The following is a 17,531-nucleotide window of genomic DNA, read 5'->3' as shown; positions in this document are numbered from 1 at the left end:
CAAAAATAACAGACTTTAAAAACTTAAAAAATGCAAGATACCTACCTAATATTCAAAATGTTTTATCTACCACGACAGATTTTTCATTACTTGGGGGGTTATTGGATGTTGGTATAATGCGCACGTTGTAGTTTGACAGATTTGTCAAATTTGACAACTGTAAATAAATAGCTTAAAAAAGTTGCATTAAAGTTAAAACATTCCTGAGTGAGCAAAATGTCTCACATGGACAGTTCTTTGAGTGACGAAGACCTAGACGAGGGTCAGTCTGAAGTGAAGCGAATAAGGTACGATTCAAAAATTTACAATGTGAGTCGAAGGTTTGAGAAGCACCAAAGACCGCGCCGGACACGGCTTGCAAGTCGAGACAGTCACTCTTTTCACGTGAAAGGTGCGTACAATAATTATAGTTCATGAGTAAACAACTGGTGCTTGCAGAGAGCAATTTGCAAGGTCTTATTTTTGATAATGGGGCTCATACGATCAAAATCAACTATTCGTTTGAAGAGGAGCCAAAGTATAAGTTGCTTGTGTTCTAAATTGTAATTTATTGTGGGCGGTTTTAGAATCATTCCAAATTGTATCATGAAAGCAAAGTCGGAGCGAAAACGGTTATTTATTGGAAGCCAGATTGATGAATGTAGGGACTGTTCCGGTTTGTTTTACTTAATACCTAGTGAGCGGGGGTATATAACAAAGTGGGATGTGCAAAAACCGATATGGGATTTTGTGCTTAGCAAAAATGTTTGTCCTGTGAATAACTATCCTGTGATAATGACACAACCCTTGTTTAACTTCAAATCGATTCAAGATTGTATTGATGAGATATTTTTTGAAGAGTATGAAGTCTCATCCATGTTCAGATTAAATCCCACCGACCTTGCAGTATTACAGTACCACAAAGAAATTGGTAAGAGATAATTTAAGTTACTTTACAAAACTAAATAAAAATGTTTAGGGGCAAAACCTCCGTGTATTATAGTTGATTCAGGGTATAGTTTCACACATGTAATTCCGTATCTAGAAGGTAAAAAATATCTGAAAGGTGTGAGAAGGATAAATGTTGGGGGGAAAGTAAGTTAATTTGTTAGTGAAAAATAGAAAATAATTTTGCTTTGTTAACAGCTGTTAACTAACCATTTGAAAGACATAATATCATATCGCCAGTACCACGTAATGGAGGAGACTTTCGTAATCAACCAAGTGAAAGAAGACACTTGTTACGTGTCTCAAGACTTCAAAAGCGACCTAAAAGCTGCAGAGCTCCCTCCCAGCAAAAACCACATTATTCGAAATTATGTGCTGCCCGATTTTAATAATATCAGGAGGGGGTACATCCAAGATCGGGACCAAAAAGACGAAATTGCAGAAAATTGCCAAATTCTTCGTCTAAACAACGAGCGATTTACCGTTCCCGAGATTTTGTTCCACCCTTCGGACATTGGCATCAAAAGCATAGGAATTGCAGAAGCAGTTTGTAAATCGATTTTTTCGTGTCCTTTGAGTTTCCAGAAAGATTTAGCCAAGAATATTGTTTGTATTGGCGGGAGCACAAAATTTGACGGGTTCAGGGATAGGTTGTTTAATGAAGTCAGGAGCATGATTCCAGCGTCGTGGGAAGTTAACGTTTACCAACCGTCAGAGTATGTGTCTAGTTTTTAGGAAAAAAATTGACCGCGTTTTTTAGCCCGATTACGTACAACTGGATGGGTGGTAAAGTGCTTTTGAAGGATCCTGAGTTTAAATCAAAGTTAGTGACGAAACAGGAATACGAGGAATGTGGAATGAGCGCCATCCAGGAAAAGTTCAATCAGTGGTCTATCATTGATATAGAAGAGACCGTCCAGTCAAAGCCAAAGATAGAGCCAGTTAGTTACATTGACCACTTAAAGAAATACGATGTGTTTGGTAAAGGCATTGTGTCCGAAGAGTCGAGCGAAAATAACGAGAAGAAAAACGAAAATCCTGAGGAATCGCGAAAATGTGAGGAAGAAATTGATGTTTCGAGTAAAAACGACGGGGAGGAGAAACTGAACTTGACCGATGACGATAAGTTTAAAGTTGTGAAAATGATTAAAAAAAGCACGCGAAGTGGCACAGCTCCCATGATATATTCTGTTAAGATTGTTTCCTCTGTTTCAAAAGCGAATTGAATAAACGAATTGATTTTTATTTGTGTATTTTAATTATTCCTTCTTTTTCGGTTTCTTGCCTTTTCTCCTCTTCTTCTTCTTCTTTTTCTTCTTCTTTTCTTCAGGTAGTACCGTGTCGGGGTACAGTCTCATGTAATCGGCTTTCATGGCAACTGAATCAATTTTCTTTTTCTTGGTTTGAAACCTTGCCATTAATTCATTGAGTAAGTCCTTGTCAATTTTTTTGATTTTCTTCTTTTTCAACAATTCTTGGAACTCTTGCGGTGTCACATTTTTATCAGGCAGCGACAATACAAAATGTCTAATTTTAAACGTAGCGTAAGAATGTTTGAGAAAAAATTACCCAAAGTCTTTCTTTTTCTTCTTCTTCTTTGGCTTCATTGCTAAATAGCGACATCGCTGAAAGAGCAGTTTGTTTATATCAGGACCGTAAATCTCATAATTGCTTAAAACATGCCCATGGGGGATTTGTCTGCCTTCTCTTTGAAATTTTCGTTTCAACTGTGTTAAAGATTAGAATAATATTGAACGTTTGTTATTACACAAACCGGCAAAAAATCTTTGTTAACGCACATGTCTTCCATGTCCAAAAATGTAAAATTATTGTTTTTTACTCTTGAAAAAAGCGACGCTAGAAAGTAAGCTTCGTCAGGAGTGTAAATATTATGTCCCAGCTTAATTCCATTCAGTGACTTGTTTCGTATTAAAGCCGCTCTCAATAAGATTAAACTACGCTGTGTTATTCTAAAATATTTCATTACAATAATCTAAAAGAAAAAGCATCGCCAATAAACCTGTTCCAGCTCAAATCTAAAAACTGTAACACTTGAGTCTTCCGCAAGTATTTTGTGATGGGCCGCATTGCAGGACCTGTGCCAATCCCATTCCAAGACAGATTTAACCATTTAATTAATTCATTTTTAGCCAAACCGTTGCACAGTTTTTTATTCCCTTAAAAATTACGTTTTAGGTTGAACTAACCATGATTAGACAAACCAGGGGCTGTGAAAAATCCATTCCAGGAGAGATCTAACTCTTCCAAATATTTATTTTCTAACAAAATTGCCTCCAAAGTCGCCCCCGAGTCCTCAGTTAAATTATTATGACTGATATTTAGTTTTTTAATCGATGTATTTTCAATTAAACTGGGCTGAAGTATTTTCAAACCTTTATCCCCCAAACTGTTATAACTTAAATCCAGTTCTTGCAAGAACTGCGTTGATGATATGCCTTCGCACAATTTTTCAGCCCCTGTTGCATTTATTTTTAAACGAAATTGTGAATTAAAAGTATACCGTCTTCGCCAATTCGGCACTCTTTCAAATTTAAAAACCGAATCGAGTTACTTTCACGTAGAACCTCGCCAATGAGGGCCGTTGCCTCCGGCGACATCCAATTGTCTTCAAAAATTAAATACTTGATGTTACTGTTCACCTTCAACGCGTCTGCTATGCCCCTCATTTGTTTTAAAGTCAGTCCGTAATACTGGTAAAAATTAATGTATTACCCGGTTTTTCCGAACGGAGTTACCTTTAAATTTAAAGTGTCCGTTTTTAGTGATCTTATCACGCGAGAAATGGGCACAATGGCCAAGTCTTTGCACATGTTGATGTACTTATCAGCACCGTCAGGGTCATGCTCTTCCTCAGGCGCTGAAAATTTGCCAACTTTCGTAAAAATAATACGAAATAGTGTTGTTACGTATGTAGTTGAAGGCTTCATCCAAGCCGGGGTCAGTGAGCGGTGGAAAAAAATACAAAGTCAGTCGGAGGTCGCTCTGTGAGCACAGGGCCTGTTCGAAACATTTGAAAGAAGGGCTGTGTTTGTACAAGAAATAGTCGCTTGAAAACTGCCGCAGGAGAACTAGTTTAGCTTCCATTGAATCTTCATTTATTTCAGGTTCCTGGGGTTCTGCTGGTATAACCACTTGCTCACTTTCAGTGACTTGGTCACTCTCTTTAATGCTCGGGAGCAGACTTGGTGCTGTGTCGATGCTCGCGAGCAGACTAGGTTCTATGCTTGCGAGATCTTCTATTTTTATTTCAGTTTCAATTTGTGGTTCTTGAGTTTCTTCATTCTGCTCTTCTTTGATTTCTTCAGATGGTTGTGCGATTTGTTCACCAGTGACTTGCGCTGGTTCGTCACCTTCCATATGAACTTTTTTGCTAATTTTCTCCGCAGACATTTTTATTTAGGAAAATTAAAAAATAATGATAAAAATCGGAATACTTTTATTACATGTTTGAATGACAAATACATCTAATGACTGTCCATGAACTGTAACTCTGACAGAAGAAGTATGTTGTTAGGTAATGGTTTCGGCTGAGGCGATAACAGCGTAACGATTTGGCGATCCGTGTCCACGTTGGTTCTGAAAAAAAATACGGAAAAATAATTAAACTGCGTCGTTTATTCCAAAGCTTTGTCCAAAATAAGCCGAAAAATCCCCAAAATCGAGTTAAAATGATGTTATTTTTGCCGTTTTTAAACTAATTTCTTGTTGGGACAAACACCCTAAAGACGTTAATAAATTTTTCTAAGTTATTTAAAAATATCTCGATTTTGCAACACCAATAACAAGGCGTGTACAAGCAACAAAACTACTTACACACAAACGAATCCGGCGACGTGTGAGGAGATGATATCTTCATCTTCTCCCTCTGAAAAACTGACTGCAAGTAGATGATGCAAAATCCCCGGATTTGGCGTCACTGGCACTAATTTCGTCAGATGATCCTCTGCCTTCATACCCAAAGGCAGGCACGAGTCTGGCAAAGCTGGCGCCCCAATTTTGTAAATTTTAATTTCGCTCCACTTGACGTCAAACGAGTGTGGATACATTGAATTTTTGGGGGTTCCGTAGAAATATTCCCGAATTCGTTGATCTCTTGCTTCAGATCTAACACTTTTTGAGCGTTCAACCACCTAAAATTACGTATTTAGATTATTGCCCGAAATGTATTATTTTACTTACGCCACCACTTTTTTGTAAAAATATGACTTTAACAAAATTTGGCATATCACGCACTAACTCATTGTAAAGCCTTTCCTGGTCCAGAACTAAAATAACATCAACTTCGAAAGCTTTCGCCGAGTGGAGGATTTGTTTGTATCCAGTGCCCTTAATCCAGCCACAAGTGTTAATAATAACACCAGACGCCCTGGCTATAAACAATTATCAAGAAATCTTATTTTGGAAAATTTGGTACCAACTTTTTTTGTTGACTTCGAGCCTGTCTTTTACTGTGTTTGCAAGTTGTGTCACTAACATGGAATAAAGTGCGATGTTCGGTTGCGGCGATTTATGCCCCGTGTGGTACACAAGTGGGGCCTCTTGTGAAAACCCCTCATCAATAGAGGCCGGTCTTTCAATAAGTAGGGCACCTATGGTCCCCGGAATTGAAATCTGTCCTTGCCCCACATCCAGATCCACGAAAATGGGCCTCCGCCCCATCCTCACGGCATAGTTAAGCAAAATGCGGCACACCGTTGATTTACCAACATCATTTGGCCCCACTAGCATCACAGTGGGGCCCTTTTTGTTCTCCCGCTCTGCCTCAATTCGCATGAATTCTAGAGCCGCGTGACAGTTCGAATAAGTGACCATTGGGGTCTCTTTCGCCACGTAACTCACGTCGGTTTTTCCTTTGACTTCGATAGTACAGCCGTGCCAGGTGTACACAGCAACTTTGGCCCCAGATGTGAACTCGTACGTCTTGCCTTTGACCAGTTCGGTACCGAATACTTCGGCCTTTCCGCTTTTGAGTGTGACGTAGACTTTTTCATTTTTGGATTCAACTTCGAAGCGGAGCTCGTTGTCTTGGTCCAGTTTAAAGTCTTGAATTACAGTTTTCTTGTCTTCGTTTAATGCCATCATCATAAAACTAGGGTCACAACATTAGATCAAGTATTTTTTTGTGAAATTATGTCCACTTTAAGAGATAAATCAAAAAAATCATAAATGCAATCTGTGCTAGGTTAGCTTTTTAGTTCTTTTGTAACCGAAATCAGACCGAAATGTCAATTGTAGTTCACTTGAACATGCATTAAATTTTGGGAATAATTGGTTGCCTACATACTGTAAACTAATTCGTACAAGCGTTTAGGCTACAGTAAACAATTTTACCTGTAAAATGCAACTAACATTGCATATTACATTTAAGGATTGCTCCAATTAGTCAAACAAATAATAAATAACAGGAAAAAAAAATAGAACACAAAAATCACTTAGCGATAAATAGGAAAAAATAAAATGTACTTACCTTTATGGCATCTTCTTTGCTACAATTTGTAGTAAAACATTAAAATAGCTTTAAAAAAATTGTTACAATATGATATGACATGACACATAATAATTAAAACATATTTTCAAAATCTTATTCAAGGTGAAAAAAATCCATTTACCTTTATGACATCTTTTTCGACTACAGTTTGTAACAAGACAATAAAAATAAATTAAACACAAAACGAGTATATTACTAATACGAGTATTAATGTTATATATTCAACATATTATTGGAAATAAAAAAATGCAATATTTAAACTGACCATCAAAATAAAAACTATAATTAGAACGTGTCATTAAATTAATTAAAAACACTTCAGATTTAATGTAACACAGTCAAGCAAACTTCTTAAACCGCAAAATTTTTATTTTATTTATGAGGTTTCCGTCTGCAAAAATTGCAAGTAACAAACTGAATCAAATTAAACGGCACAATAATTATTGTCTAAAAATATGTATAAAGCATCACCATCAAAAAATATAATCTGTAAGATAACTAAATGCTACAAAGTGGGAAACAAAGAGGTTTTCATTCATCAATTTTTGTCGGTGGACTTCGTCACTTAATATGCACAGTATTTGTAAGATCCAATCGTTGAAATTTTTTTCTTGAGCCAATAGTTTCAGTGAAAATATTTTACCGAAATCTTTTAAGAATGTCTTTGTAACTTCGTTATTTTAAAAGATACCTATAAAATTAAAACAAAGCCATTTTTTTAAGTAGAATTTCGTAATAAGACACCAGTTTCTGTGTCTTTCAGACTTAGTTGGGATTTAATATATTTGGTAAAATTAACAAACACTATTGTAATATTGAATACATAAATTTGCACAAAATTTTCTTTGTTGCAGACACCTAAACTTCTTTACCTTTAGCACCTTGCTGCTATTTCACGCTTGTCTATTTCATATTTTATTTTTTCATAAATCCCACTTGTATATGGAAATTATTATTTGTTAACGTAATTAATTTACTCATTACCCTAATTTTGCCAATTAGAACTTATTAGTACGTACATCTTTCATAAATATTTACTAAAATAACAAAACCAACATTACTACTAAATAAAACTTGTCAATAAAATAAATACAGTGTTTGTTTACTTCATTTAAGTTGATTGAATACATAGTACATAAATTAATGATCTGCTAGAGAATTGAACACCGAACAAGTCATTTCATTTATACTAAAAATTTTTGTGACATGGATTTATTTGATGCAATAAGTCCTTTGTACATTTGTAGTAGTTTACTAGGACTCAGCCCCTACGGATTTAACCGTGAGAAAAATAATCGTCAGTATGTTACGTCTCGTTATGGTTGTTACTATTCGTTTTCTGTACTACTTTTGTTTCTCAGTAATTAATTTTGTAATATATTTTCGTATTTGTTTCTTAAAATGTTCTAAATTTTTAGTTTGTCATCACACTCTAACTATAAGACGAACCTCGTTTCTCGAAATTAAAGGTAACATAATTACAGGAACAGCAGATACAGTTTACAGTTACGGAATTTCGCTCGTTATTGCACTCATATATTGTTGCAATTACTGTAAACGGAACTGCATAATTAAGGCCTTGAATAAACTACACTCAGTTGATCTGAGTTTGGAAAAATTTGGATGTACTTTAAGCCACAAATTTTACAAGAACGCTAGCTTATGTATTTATTGACGCAAACATTCGTAGTTTCACAGAGTAACAATTTTAACTGTAGACACTTTACCCTTGGTGTCTGTAATTTTAATGTTTGTCGAGTACTGCAACTGCAACTTATACATCAGCCCCGTTCTAAAATCCTACACGGTATTTTGTAACAGCGTTTGCGGTGTGGAGATAATTCTAATCATGGTTGAAGAATATCAATTCTTCATGTACCTGATTTTACTGAAACAACGGTTTCGGGCCATAAATACACTTCTGGCAACCAACTCTGAGCCAATAAACTCGCACAAAATTCATACCGTGTTGACGACGAATTGCGATAAGGGGATGATTGTGAAGCTTAGATCCTTACATCTCCAACTCTGTTCCGCCGGAAAATTATTAAATGAATATTTTAGCATACAAATCCTGTTTTTGGTCGCATTGTCTTTCGTTGGCTTCACCACCAACGCTTATTATTCCCTCGATGTAATTGCCGATAACTTTGCCAATAACGAGCGAGGTGTTGACATTATTCCGGCAACGCTTATATGGACTGTTTGCAGATTCATCGAATTAGTTCTGATATCAGTGATTTGCACTGCAACGAAAAACGAAGTTACAGGCTCTAAAACACTCAATTCTTTTAATGCTTATTAATATTTATAGGTGAGGGCAACTGGCGAACTGTTGTATCAAGTCAAAGACAGGTTTCAGAGTGATATTGCTGTGCAGGTAGTAATTTACCAAAATTTTAACAAAGCAACAAGTACAGCGTGAGAGGTTTTAGTTGCAGCTTTTTGGCAAACAAATCCTGCATTGCGACTTCAAATTTACAGCTTTTGATTTTTTTGACGTCGATATGACCATGTTTTATGGAGTGAGTAAAGAAAAATAATAAACTAAAAACAGCGAAAAACTTTTTTATTTTTTTGAAAATTATTTTTATATATCTTAAACTTTTCAGATATCTTTTTAATAATTCTCGGCTTCTGTGTATTTTATTTAAATAACCTTAACTCTTTGCTTTTTAGTTCTTATTTTGTTTGAAGTTACACGGCTAGTGTCTGCGCAAATCGACGGTGGAAGCTGATAGGAATCAATAAATTGAATTTGTTTGTTTTAGGTAATAGGTTCAGCAGCAACATACTTAACCATACTCATCCAGTTTGAAATTGCTGTGAAAGACTATAATAAACATTCCAATACGACTTCAGTGCCTTAAAATTTGTTACAGTTTGATTGTTAGTGCAACAAATTAGGGGTTACTTTATCGCTTCTGCTTCTAATGTAACGCATTCACTGAATAAAGACCAAAATGCAAATTAGTCCTGATCAATAATGAAAAGAGTCGAGGTCAAACGTGTTACGTTGATTAAGGTCAAGTCCTATTATTTCCCTCTTAAACCTAATTTTCCATTTCACAAGCAACGCGAGAGTGCGTTACCCTTCCAGTTTTCCTCTCAACGCCAATTACACTATTTGTTCATTTCCATCTTTTATCGCATCACAAATACTTTTATCTGTCTATTTAACGATGAGCAGTATTTTATTCGTGTAGTAGATAAAAACCATGCATGCAGGCAACGTGCTAGAGTTTCAACTGCAACCCGGTGTATCAATAAAACCAAAAGTAGACGAAAATGAAGTCAAAAATATCTTAAGCGGTATTTACGGCTTGAAGTGCGTTTCGATAAAACAGCTCAACGGGTACGACGATTTCAATTTCCACGTTAAAGTCAGTGACGAGTGCGATAATGAAAATATAAAGAAAATAAACAAAGATGGTTACATTTTAAAAGTTATAAATTCTTTGGATTCACAAAGACCGCAATTTTTTGAAGCCCAAAATGAAGTTCTACGTTTCTTGGGTACGTGTGCTGCTGTGAGAAAATTTTAGATTTTTTTGCTCCATGTAGGAAAAACTTCAATTTGTTGCCCGCAACCCGTCCAAAACAAAAGTGGAGAGTTTTACATCATTCGGACATTTTCAAGTGGAAAACACATAGTTCGCTTGCTGGAATTCATCGCTGGCTCAATTTTACACCAAGTGCCTACTTCAGTGAACCTGTTTTATAAAGTTGGAAAATTCGCTGCGCAACTGGATCAAGCCCTGAAGGTATTTTTCATTTCTTTTACAATTTACAAAAAGTGTCACATTTGTAGAAATTTCATCATCCGGCGTACGATTGCATCAAATCTGTTTGGCACTTAGAGTCAGCTCCACAGCTATCAAAGTTCTTGTACGTCATAACTGACGAGACTAGGAAAAAAATCGTAAGCGAAGTCATCGAAGATTTTCCGAAGCGAGTTTTAGCGGCTAAGTCGCGTCTGGAGAAAGGGGTAATTCATGGCGATTTCAACGAGCAAAACATTTTGGTGGACGAGAAAGACAACGAATTGTACGTTAAAGCGATTTTAGATTTTGGTGATAGCCAGTTTGGCTGTTACATTTATGAACTGGCGATCGCTATGGCCTATATGATGATCCAGGGAAAAAGCATCGAAGCTGGTGGTTATGTCTTAGCCGGGTATAACTCGGTTAGGAAAATTTCTGATGAAGAATACAATTTATTAAAAGTTTGTGGGGTAGATTTTTAATGCCAAATAATATATTTTTTCTTGTAGACGTGTATAGCTGCCCGAATGAGCCAATCTCTAGTTCTTGGAGTATATACAAGCATTCATGATCCTGACAATCCTTATATTTTAACAACTGCAAAAACTGGATGGGCTTTACTGGTCGATTTTTGGTCTAAACCTGAAAGTGAATTGTTGGAGGTTTGGAAGAAAATTGTTGACGAAACTGCTGATTGGTCTTAGTAATGAAACATATTGTTCAAATTTTAAATAAAAAACAATACAGTATAAAAGAAAAAGCTTTATTCATCATTTTCGCTTTATCCTTTTTTATACCCACTTCTGTTTCCCATTAATTAATTTTTATTACTTTTGTCTTTCTTTTTAAAATCTCCTAAATTTTTAGAATGTAATATTACCCTAACTGTGAGACGGCTCTCGTTTCTCGAAATTAAAGTTATCTAACTTAATATGAAAGGACAGCAGATAGTAACAGTTTAGTTATCGAATTTTATTTTTCATTGCGCTCCTATACTGTTGTAATTACTGCCATAGACTGCATAAAAAAAGTCTTGAAAAAATAAAACTCAGTTAATCTGAGTTTGGAAAAAAATGGATGCACTTTAAATCACAGATTTTACAGGAACGTTAATTTACATATTGTTACAAACATTGGTAGTTCAACACAAACAACAATCTTATTCTTAAATACTTTACCATTAGAGGCGGTAATTTTACGTAATGCTTATGGAGAACGGCAATTATTGCAATTTATTCATAAGACCTGATCCAAAATCCTACATATGTTATTTTGTAACAGCGTTTCCGTTGTGGAGATAATTCTAATCATGATTAAATTTATCTTTACATGTATCTGATTTTATTGAAACAACGGTTTGAGTCATAAATACGCTTCCGGCAACCAAATGTGAGTCAAACAATTCGCACAAAATTCAGATCAAGTTGACGAATTGCGAAGCTTAGATCTTTACACCTCCAATTCTCTTACATTTAAAAATAAAAATTATTTTAATAATTTAAACTTTCTGATAGGTACATTTTATTAATAATTAGTTGGTTCTTGTATATTTATTAGGAAAAAATTAATTCTTTGCTTTTACAACATTTTTTCTTTATTTTTTGTTAATTTTTCATTTGTTTGATTTTGTTGGTTTCTGCGCAACACATGGGTGAATGCAGACGTATTTTTTTATCCTAGGTAACAGGTTCAGCAGCAACATATTTATTTAACATTAACATTGCTGTGGAACACTATTGTAATGTACATCCTAAAGCGACTTCAGTGCCTTTAAGTTTTTTACAGTTAGTTGTTTGTTAGAGCAACAAATTAGGGTTTACTTTATTGCTTGCTTGTAATGCATTCACTGAATAAAAATCAAAATAAATTTTCTTAAAACTGATTTTCTATTTCACGAGTAACTCGAGAGTACGTTACGTGTACCCTTTCAGATTTCTTCTTGAACTCCAGTTACATTATTTGTTAATTTCTATCTTTTATCACACACACAAATATTTTATCTGTCTATTTAACATCTATTTAATGATGAGCAGTATTTTGTTCATTTAGTAGATAAAAACCATGGACACAGGCAACGTGTTAGCGTCTCAGCTTCAACCCGGTGTATCAGTAAAACCAAAAGTTGACGAAAACGAAGTCAAAAATATACTAAGCAGTATTTATGGCTTGAACTGTGTTTCAATAAAACAGCTCAACGGGTACGACGACTTCAATTTCCACGTTAAAGTTAGTGACAAGTGCGATAATAAAAATATAAAGAAAGTAAACAAAGATGGTTACATTTTAAAAATCATAAATTCTTTGGATTCGCAAAGACCGCAATTTTTTGAAGCCCAAAATGAAGTTCTACGTTTCTTGGGTACGTGTGCTGCTGTGAGAAAATTTTAGATTTTTTTGCTCTATGTAGGGAAAACTTCAATTTGCTGCCCGCAACCGGTTCAAAGTAAAAATGGAGAGTTTAACATCATTCGGACTTTTTCAAGTGGGAAACACATAGTTCGCTTGCTGGAATTCATCACTGGTTCAATTTTACAGCAAGTGCCCATTTCAATGAAACTGTTTTATAAGGTTGGAAAATTCGCTGCGCAACTGGATCAAGCATTGAAGGTAATTTTTCATGGCTTTTGCAATTTACAAAAATTGTTACATCGTAGAAATTTCATCACCCGGCGTACGATTGCATCAAATCTGCTTGGCATTTGGAGTCAGCTCCGCAGTTATCACAATTGTTGTATGTCATAACTGATAAGGCTAAGAAAACGATTATAAGCGAAGTGTTCGAAGAATTTCCGAAACGAGTTTTAGCGGCTAATTTGGAGAAAGGGATAATTCATGGCGATTTCAATGAGCATAACATTTTGGTCGACGAGAAAGACAACGAATTTTACGTTAAAGGGATTTTAGATTTTGGCGATACTCACGTTAGTTGTTACATTTTTGAGCTGGCAATTACTATGGCTTATTTGATGATCCAGGGAAAAAGCATCGAAGCTGGTGGTTATGTGTTAGCAGGGTATAACTCGGTTAGAAAAATTTCTGATGAAGAGTACAATTTGTTGAAGGTTTGTAGAGTAGTTTTTAATGTGAGATAATATCATTTTTGTTGCAGATTTGTATAGCAGTCCGATTGTGCCAATCTCTAGTTATTGGAGCGTATTCAAGCATGAACGATCCTGACAACCCTTATATTTTAATAAGTGCAAAAGGAGTATGGGCTTTACTCTCCGATCTTTGGCCTAAGCCTGAAAGTGAATTGTTGGAGGTCTGGAAGAAAATTGTTGACGAAACTGCTGATTGGTCTTAGCAGTGAAACATATTGTTTAAATTGTAAATAAAGTAGCACACAAGTTAAAAGAAAAAACTTTATTCGTCATTTTCGCACAAACAATGTTTTAAATTTTAGTTTAAAAGCAACGTTTTAAGTAGATTCCTTGGGAAAATTTAAAATGGAATGATTACGTAAGGAATACAAATGAATAACTAACCTAAGAGATAATACGATAATAATAGTAACAATAAAAATTGCTATAAATTTCTCCACTGAATCCTATTTTATTATAGTGGTAGTTAATATTTGAAATATAACTCTTGAACTTTAGCTAAACGTAAGCAGTGGCGTATCGGAAGGGGCAGAAGTGGATTTAATCCTAGATATGCCACTGGAAACGAGCGTTTCTGCTAATAAATTTCGATCACCGTCATCATTGACAATCATTATTTTAATTTACAATACTACAGTGTTATGATAATATAATCAATAACATTGTTTAACATAAGCTGTATATACTCTTAGGCAATCGTTAACAATATTTGACTATCGATAATTAAATAATTCGTTTATCTTTTTACAATTTACATGGCATCATTCCTTTGTTCATTTTTACAAATTCTTCGGCTCCAAACACAGTTAAACTTAACCAGACAATAAGTTATGGAATATTATTTACAAAACTATCCTCGTGTAAAACAATATGTACAACTTGTTTACTTATGATACAATTGACTAAGTCCATCTACTGTGAAATACTGACAAATAATGACATTAAGTGAACACCTAAACGAAAAAATCGGTGGTAACTCTGAACGAAAGAACGCAAAACTTAACTACCTAGACCTAATTTTCCTAGTAAAATAGTTGACCCATTTATCCCTTTTGGACGTTACTTCTCTAGTTTCTTTAGATACTTCGACTTTATTGCATGTCTTTATGCCGCGTCTTTAGAAAATAAATTTCGCATCGCTTTGTTGCCAATAATACAAAAATACATGTATTATTACAGAATAATAAAAGCAGGTACGTGTTGAGGTTTAAGTATGCAATAACCCAAAAATTTCTGGTCGGTTACACGAAAAACAAAATTTTATACTTAACTACCTTTGAAACCGTTGCATGTTACGACGGACCTAATATTTAATACCGGTAATAATGGAATGTCATGGGATGTATATAGTATCCAACAAATAAATTGTAACAAAAAACATCAGTCTTGAATGTGTCGTTCTCACTCGCGATTTTTACCCTCTCACAAAAACATCCATCAAAGGGCAAAAATTCGCCACTGAACACGACGAGTACATTAATATACATCAGATCAGCACAAGCTGAGATTCAAACGTATTTCCTATCTTCTACTATTGCTAAGTGCAGCACTTGTCCAAGAGATTTAATAGATGATATAAGTCACTTTTGAACACACTTCACACTTGGCTTTGCCCACACAACATAACTCCACCGTCTCAAAATATTAATTTAAGCCTTTTCGGAGACTCTTCGAACTCTAACCGGCCTTGCACGTCTTGCAGCATTGCTGTTGGTACCTCGTTATTTTGCACATGTTCATCGTTTTCACGTTCGAACAAAACATAGAGTGGTCTTTGCATTGCGACTCTGGAAGTAAAACAACTTGAGAAAAATCAAAATCGATTTGTAGTAGGTACCTGATTTGGAGCACGGAGGTCCTTTACAAGTCTTCATGACTGGAGGACGGGGAAGGTCTTTACAGGCAGTCCCTGCAGGTTTTTTCGTGCCATACCAAACACATTGCAGGATTCTGTACTTGAATCCTTGCATTTCGCAATCCGCAGAGCACTAAAAATAAAATACTGTTGTTAAAAATGCATATTTGGAATTTTTATCTTGTTTATTAATTTATAACATGCGATAATATTTTTGCGGAACATCTCCAAACGATAGCTAAGTAATCAAATGTTTATTCTTGCAAGATTATTTTTGAGGATTTAGTAACGATTTAATTATCAACTAGACTGCAAAACAATTCAGTTTGTTACAGTTTTGTGGCAAACTAACAAGCCTTTGTTATATTTATAAAAACTTAATACTTTATTTAATCGTGTAAATAGTCTAAATTAGGTTATTGCTTTACCGTTAGAAAAATTCTAATACTATTTTTTCGGAACTTCTCCAAACCATAGATTAAGCAATCCGATGTTTATACTCGCATAATTATGTGTTTATTAAGATTAGTTTAAAGACTTAGTTAAAGTAATTTAAATATCAACTGTATTGCATTAGCATTTGTTGCCTAATAAAGTAATTGTTCAGTTAAAAAATTATTAAAAATTTTATAATAGGGGAGACTAGAGGCCAAAGTAAATAATTTCTTTTTTTATCTTAGCATCTTTCTATTATTCATACCAGGTATCAGGTATACGTCTGTTAATTTTACCACATAATAAAAAACTTAGCAACAGTACAACAACTATAACTTTTTGCAAAATTTTTTTTATTATTTTCACTGTTTTCCTTCTTTCTTTTGTGTAAACGAACCGGTCAGTGTTTAATGATTAGTCTGTATTTAAAGCATGGTGTCAGGATTATTGTAACATAGAAAACAAAAAAAGCAAGAAGGAATTTCTGTAGTTTTTTTATTTTATTGTAATAATAAATAACAAATTAAATTAACATAAAAGATACATTCTAGCAAATTAACAAAATCGTCGTCTGCGTATATTTATGGCAAACATAGTTAGTTTCATTGTTAGTGCCTCATGACTGTCATGGACACAGACAACTGCTCATTTGGTCTGCTGTTGGAAAACAATTGGACGCAAAATAAAAAAAATACTTTGGTTGTATTCGTCGAAAAAGTCGCTTCCACCTTCCTTTATTGTTTTTTCTTTAGTGTTTTATTAATTTTTTACTACAGTTGTTGATTTTTTTAATATCGTATTTTCATTGTCTTCAAATAACAACTCTTTGACTTCTAATTTCGTTGGTATATCTGTTATGATAGCGGATTTACGTGTCTATTTCTTGTTTTTTTCTTGTGAGAGAAACATTCTGTATTTTAAACGAGCAAGAATACGTTAAAATTGAAATTAAGAACTACAACTCTTTTCGGAACAACAATAACAGACTGTTACTTTTATCCAGACTAAGTGTGTTGTAAAAATTGACAGAAATACGTAAATAGGTGCCCACAAAAAATGTAATCTACAAAGAAAAATATGTTGTGCTAAACCAGTTTTAAGGAAAATTATTATACAGCGTGCTCAAAAACTGGCGCACCAACCCAATGGTGTGTGGTAGAGAAGTGGTTACATATAATGGTAAAAATAGTAAAAAAATTCTTTGTATTAAAGTTATTGATAAATAACTAATTTTAGGTAAATGATATGTGGCAACGTTGTCTAACAGTCATGATCGCAATAGAATTTGAGCAACAATAAAAATAAATTATTTTTGAAACGGTTTCCTAGGAAATCATTCCCAGTGTTGGCACATCTACACATTGTGATTTTTTGAATGAATTTTAATTTTTTTAAATTAATATAAAATAATAATAAAAAAACTGCTAAAATCTGATAGTAAATTTTAAAATAATTATTCATCGTTTTGTTACGGAACGATTACCTGGTATGAAACATAAAAATATAAAAAAATAATGAAAACTAAAGAAGTTAACACAATAAGTTTGTAGCTCCAAATTTTTAAAAATATAACTTTAGGAATTTTTTCAACATTTTTCCCGTAATCTGCACATGCTTCTCAATAACGTATCACTGAGTTGGTGCGCCAGGTTTTGAGCACCCTGTATATCTGTTTAACCATGGGGTTAAACAGGGTTTTTCTTTAAATTTAAGAATTTTCCATGAAAGTTGTCGCAACGGTTAAGTAACCCATGCGAGCATTTCCGCGGCATCAGCGAATGTCAGCAAAATGACTTAAGTGGGTCACTTGACCAGCGACAACTAAACAATAACAATAACATTTTTAAAATTTAAATGGACAAATTACTATTAGAAGGAACATTGTTTTATATTCACTGTTTTAGTTTGTAAGTAAATTTTGTATATATTCGAATTATTTT

General features: G+C 34.3%; 7 protein-coding genes across 12 annotated transcripts in view; 4 read left to right on the top strand and 3 right to left on the bottom strand.

Moving 5' to 3' along the window:
- Positions 1 to 79: 79 nt before the first annotated feature.
- Arp6 (Actin-related protein 6) lies at positions 80 to 2,172 on the top strand. The gene is made up of 6 exons (XM_969948.4): positions 80 to 391; positions 439 to 517; positions 567 to 910; positions 959 to 1,074; positions 1,126 to 1,643; positions 1,688 to 2,172. The coding sequence occupies exons 1-6, from the start codon at positions 217 to 219 to the stop codon at positions 2,151 to 2,153; spliced, it is 1,698 nt and encodes a 565-aa protein (XP_975041.1). The 5' UTR covers positions 80 to 216; the 3' UTR covers positions 2,154 to 2,172.
- On the bottom strand, positions 1,990 to 4,338 carry LOC103313740 (uncharacterized). The gene is made up of 8 exons (XM_064355805.1): positions 3,855 to 4,338; positions 3,684 to 3,805; positions 3,449 to 3,638; positions 3,150 to 3,404; positions 2,948 to 3,104; positions 2,702 to 2,897; positions 2,497 to 2,654; positions 1,990 to 2,454 (listed from the first exon to the last, which is right to left on the bottom strand). Exons 1-8 carry the CDS (start codon positions 4,336 to 4,338, stop codon positions 2,187 to 2,189), a joined length of 1,830 nt encoding a protein of 609 aa, XP_064211875.1. The 3' UTR covers positions 1,990 to 2,186.
- A 29-nt stretch (positions 4,339 to 4,367) lies between these two features.
- On the bottom strand, positions 4,368 to 6,156 carry cbc (crowded by cid). The gene is made up of 4 exons (XM_969929.4): positions 5,367 to 6,156; positions 5,128 to 5,318; positions 4,762 to 5,078; positions 4,368 to 4,524 (listed from the first exon to the last, which is right to left on the bottom strand). The coding sequence occupies exons 1-4, from the start codon at positions 6,031 to 6,033 to the stop codon at positions 4,413 to 4,415; spliced, it is 1,287 nt and encodes a 428-aa protein (XP_975022.2). The 5' UTR covers positions 6,034 to 6,156; the 3' UTR covers positions 4,368 to 4,412.
- A 1,442-nt stretch (positions 6,157 to 7,598) lies between these two features.
- LOC107398281 (putative gustatory receptor 28b) lies at positions 7,599 to 9,409 on the top strand. The gene is made up of 5 exons (XM_064355949.1): positions 7,599 to 7,777; positions 8,127 to 8,699; positions 8,751 to 8,816; positions 8,872 to 8,961; positions 9,208 to 9,409. Exons 1-5 carry the CDS (start codon positions 7,643 to 7,645, stop codon positions 9,304 to 9,306), a joined length of 963 nt encoding a protein of 320 aa, XP_064212019.1. The 5' UTR covers positions 7,599 to 7,642; the 3' UTR covers positions 9,307 to 9,409.
- Positions 9,410 to 9,518: 109 nt separating this feature from the next.
- On the top strand, positions 9,519 to 10,960 carry LOC663889 (hydroxylysine kinase). Its single transcript, XM_969919.4, has 4 exons — positions 9,519 to 9,952; positions 10,001 to 10,200; positions 10,248 to 10,661; positions 10,710 to 10,960. Exons 1-4 carry the CDS (start codon positions 9,655 to 9,657, stop codon positions 10,902 to 10,904), a joined length of 1,107 nt encoding a protein of 368 aa, XP_975012.1. The 5' UTR covers positions 9,519 to 9,654; the 3' UTR covers positions 10,905 to 10,960.
- Positions 10,961 to 12,235: 1,275 nt separating this feature from the next.
- LOC663880 (hydroxylysine kinase) lies at positions 12,236 to 13,745 on the top strand. Its single transcript, XM_969910.4, has 4 exons — positions 12,236 to 12,559; positions 12,608 to 12,807; positions 12,855 to 13,262; positions 13,310 to 13,745. Exons 1-4 carry the CDS (start codon positions 12,262 to 12,264, stop codon positions 13,502 to 13,504), a joined length of 1,101 nt encoding a protein of 366 aa, XP_975003.1. The 5' UTR covers positions 12,236 to 12,261; the 3' UTR covers positions 13,505 to 13,745.
- nolo (no long nerve cord) overlaps positions 13,549 to 17,531 on the bottom strand; it is a 107,896-nt gene continuing 103,913 nt past the window's right edge. For all 6 annotated transcript variants that reach the window (XM_015981848.2, XM_064355810.1, XM_015981850.2 and 3 more), the window contains 2 exons: positions 15,139 to 15,289; positions 13,549 to 15,088 (listed from right to left, as the gene is read on the bottom strand). In XM_015981848.2, coding sequence (XP_015837334.1) covers positions 14,979 to 15,088; positions 15,139 to 15,289 — 261 coding nt within the window. In that variant the 3' untranslated portion in view covers positions 13,549 to 14,978. The remainder of the gene's footprint in view (positions 15,089 to 15,138; positions 15,290 to 17,531) is intronic.

The sequence above is a fragment of the Tribolium castaneum genome, chromosome 3 (assembly GCF_031307605.1).
Source record: "Tribolium castaneum strain GA2 chromosome 3, icTriCast1.1, whole genome shotgun sequence".
Lineage (NCBI taxonomy): Eukaryota > Metazoa > Arthropoda > Insecta > Coleoptera > Tenebrionidae > Tribolium > Tribolium castaneum.
The sequence above is the reverse complement of the archived record's forward strand: the minus strand, read 5'-3'. Positions and strand labels throughout refer to the sequence as shown.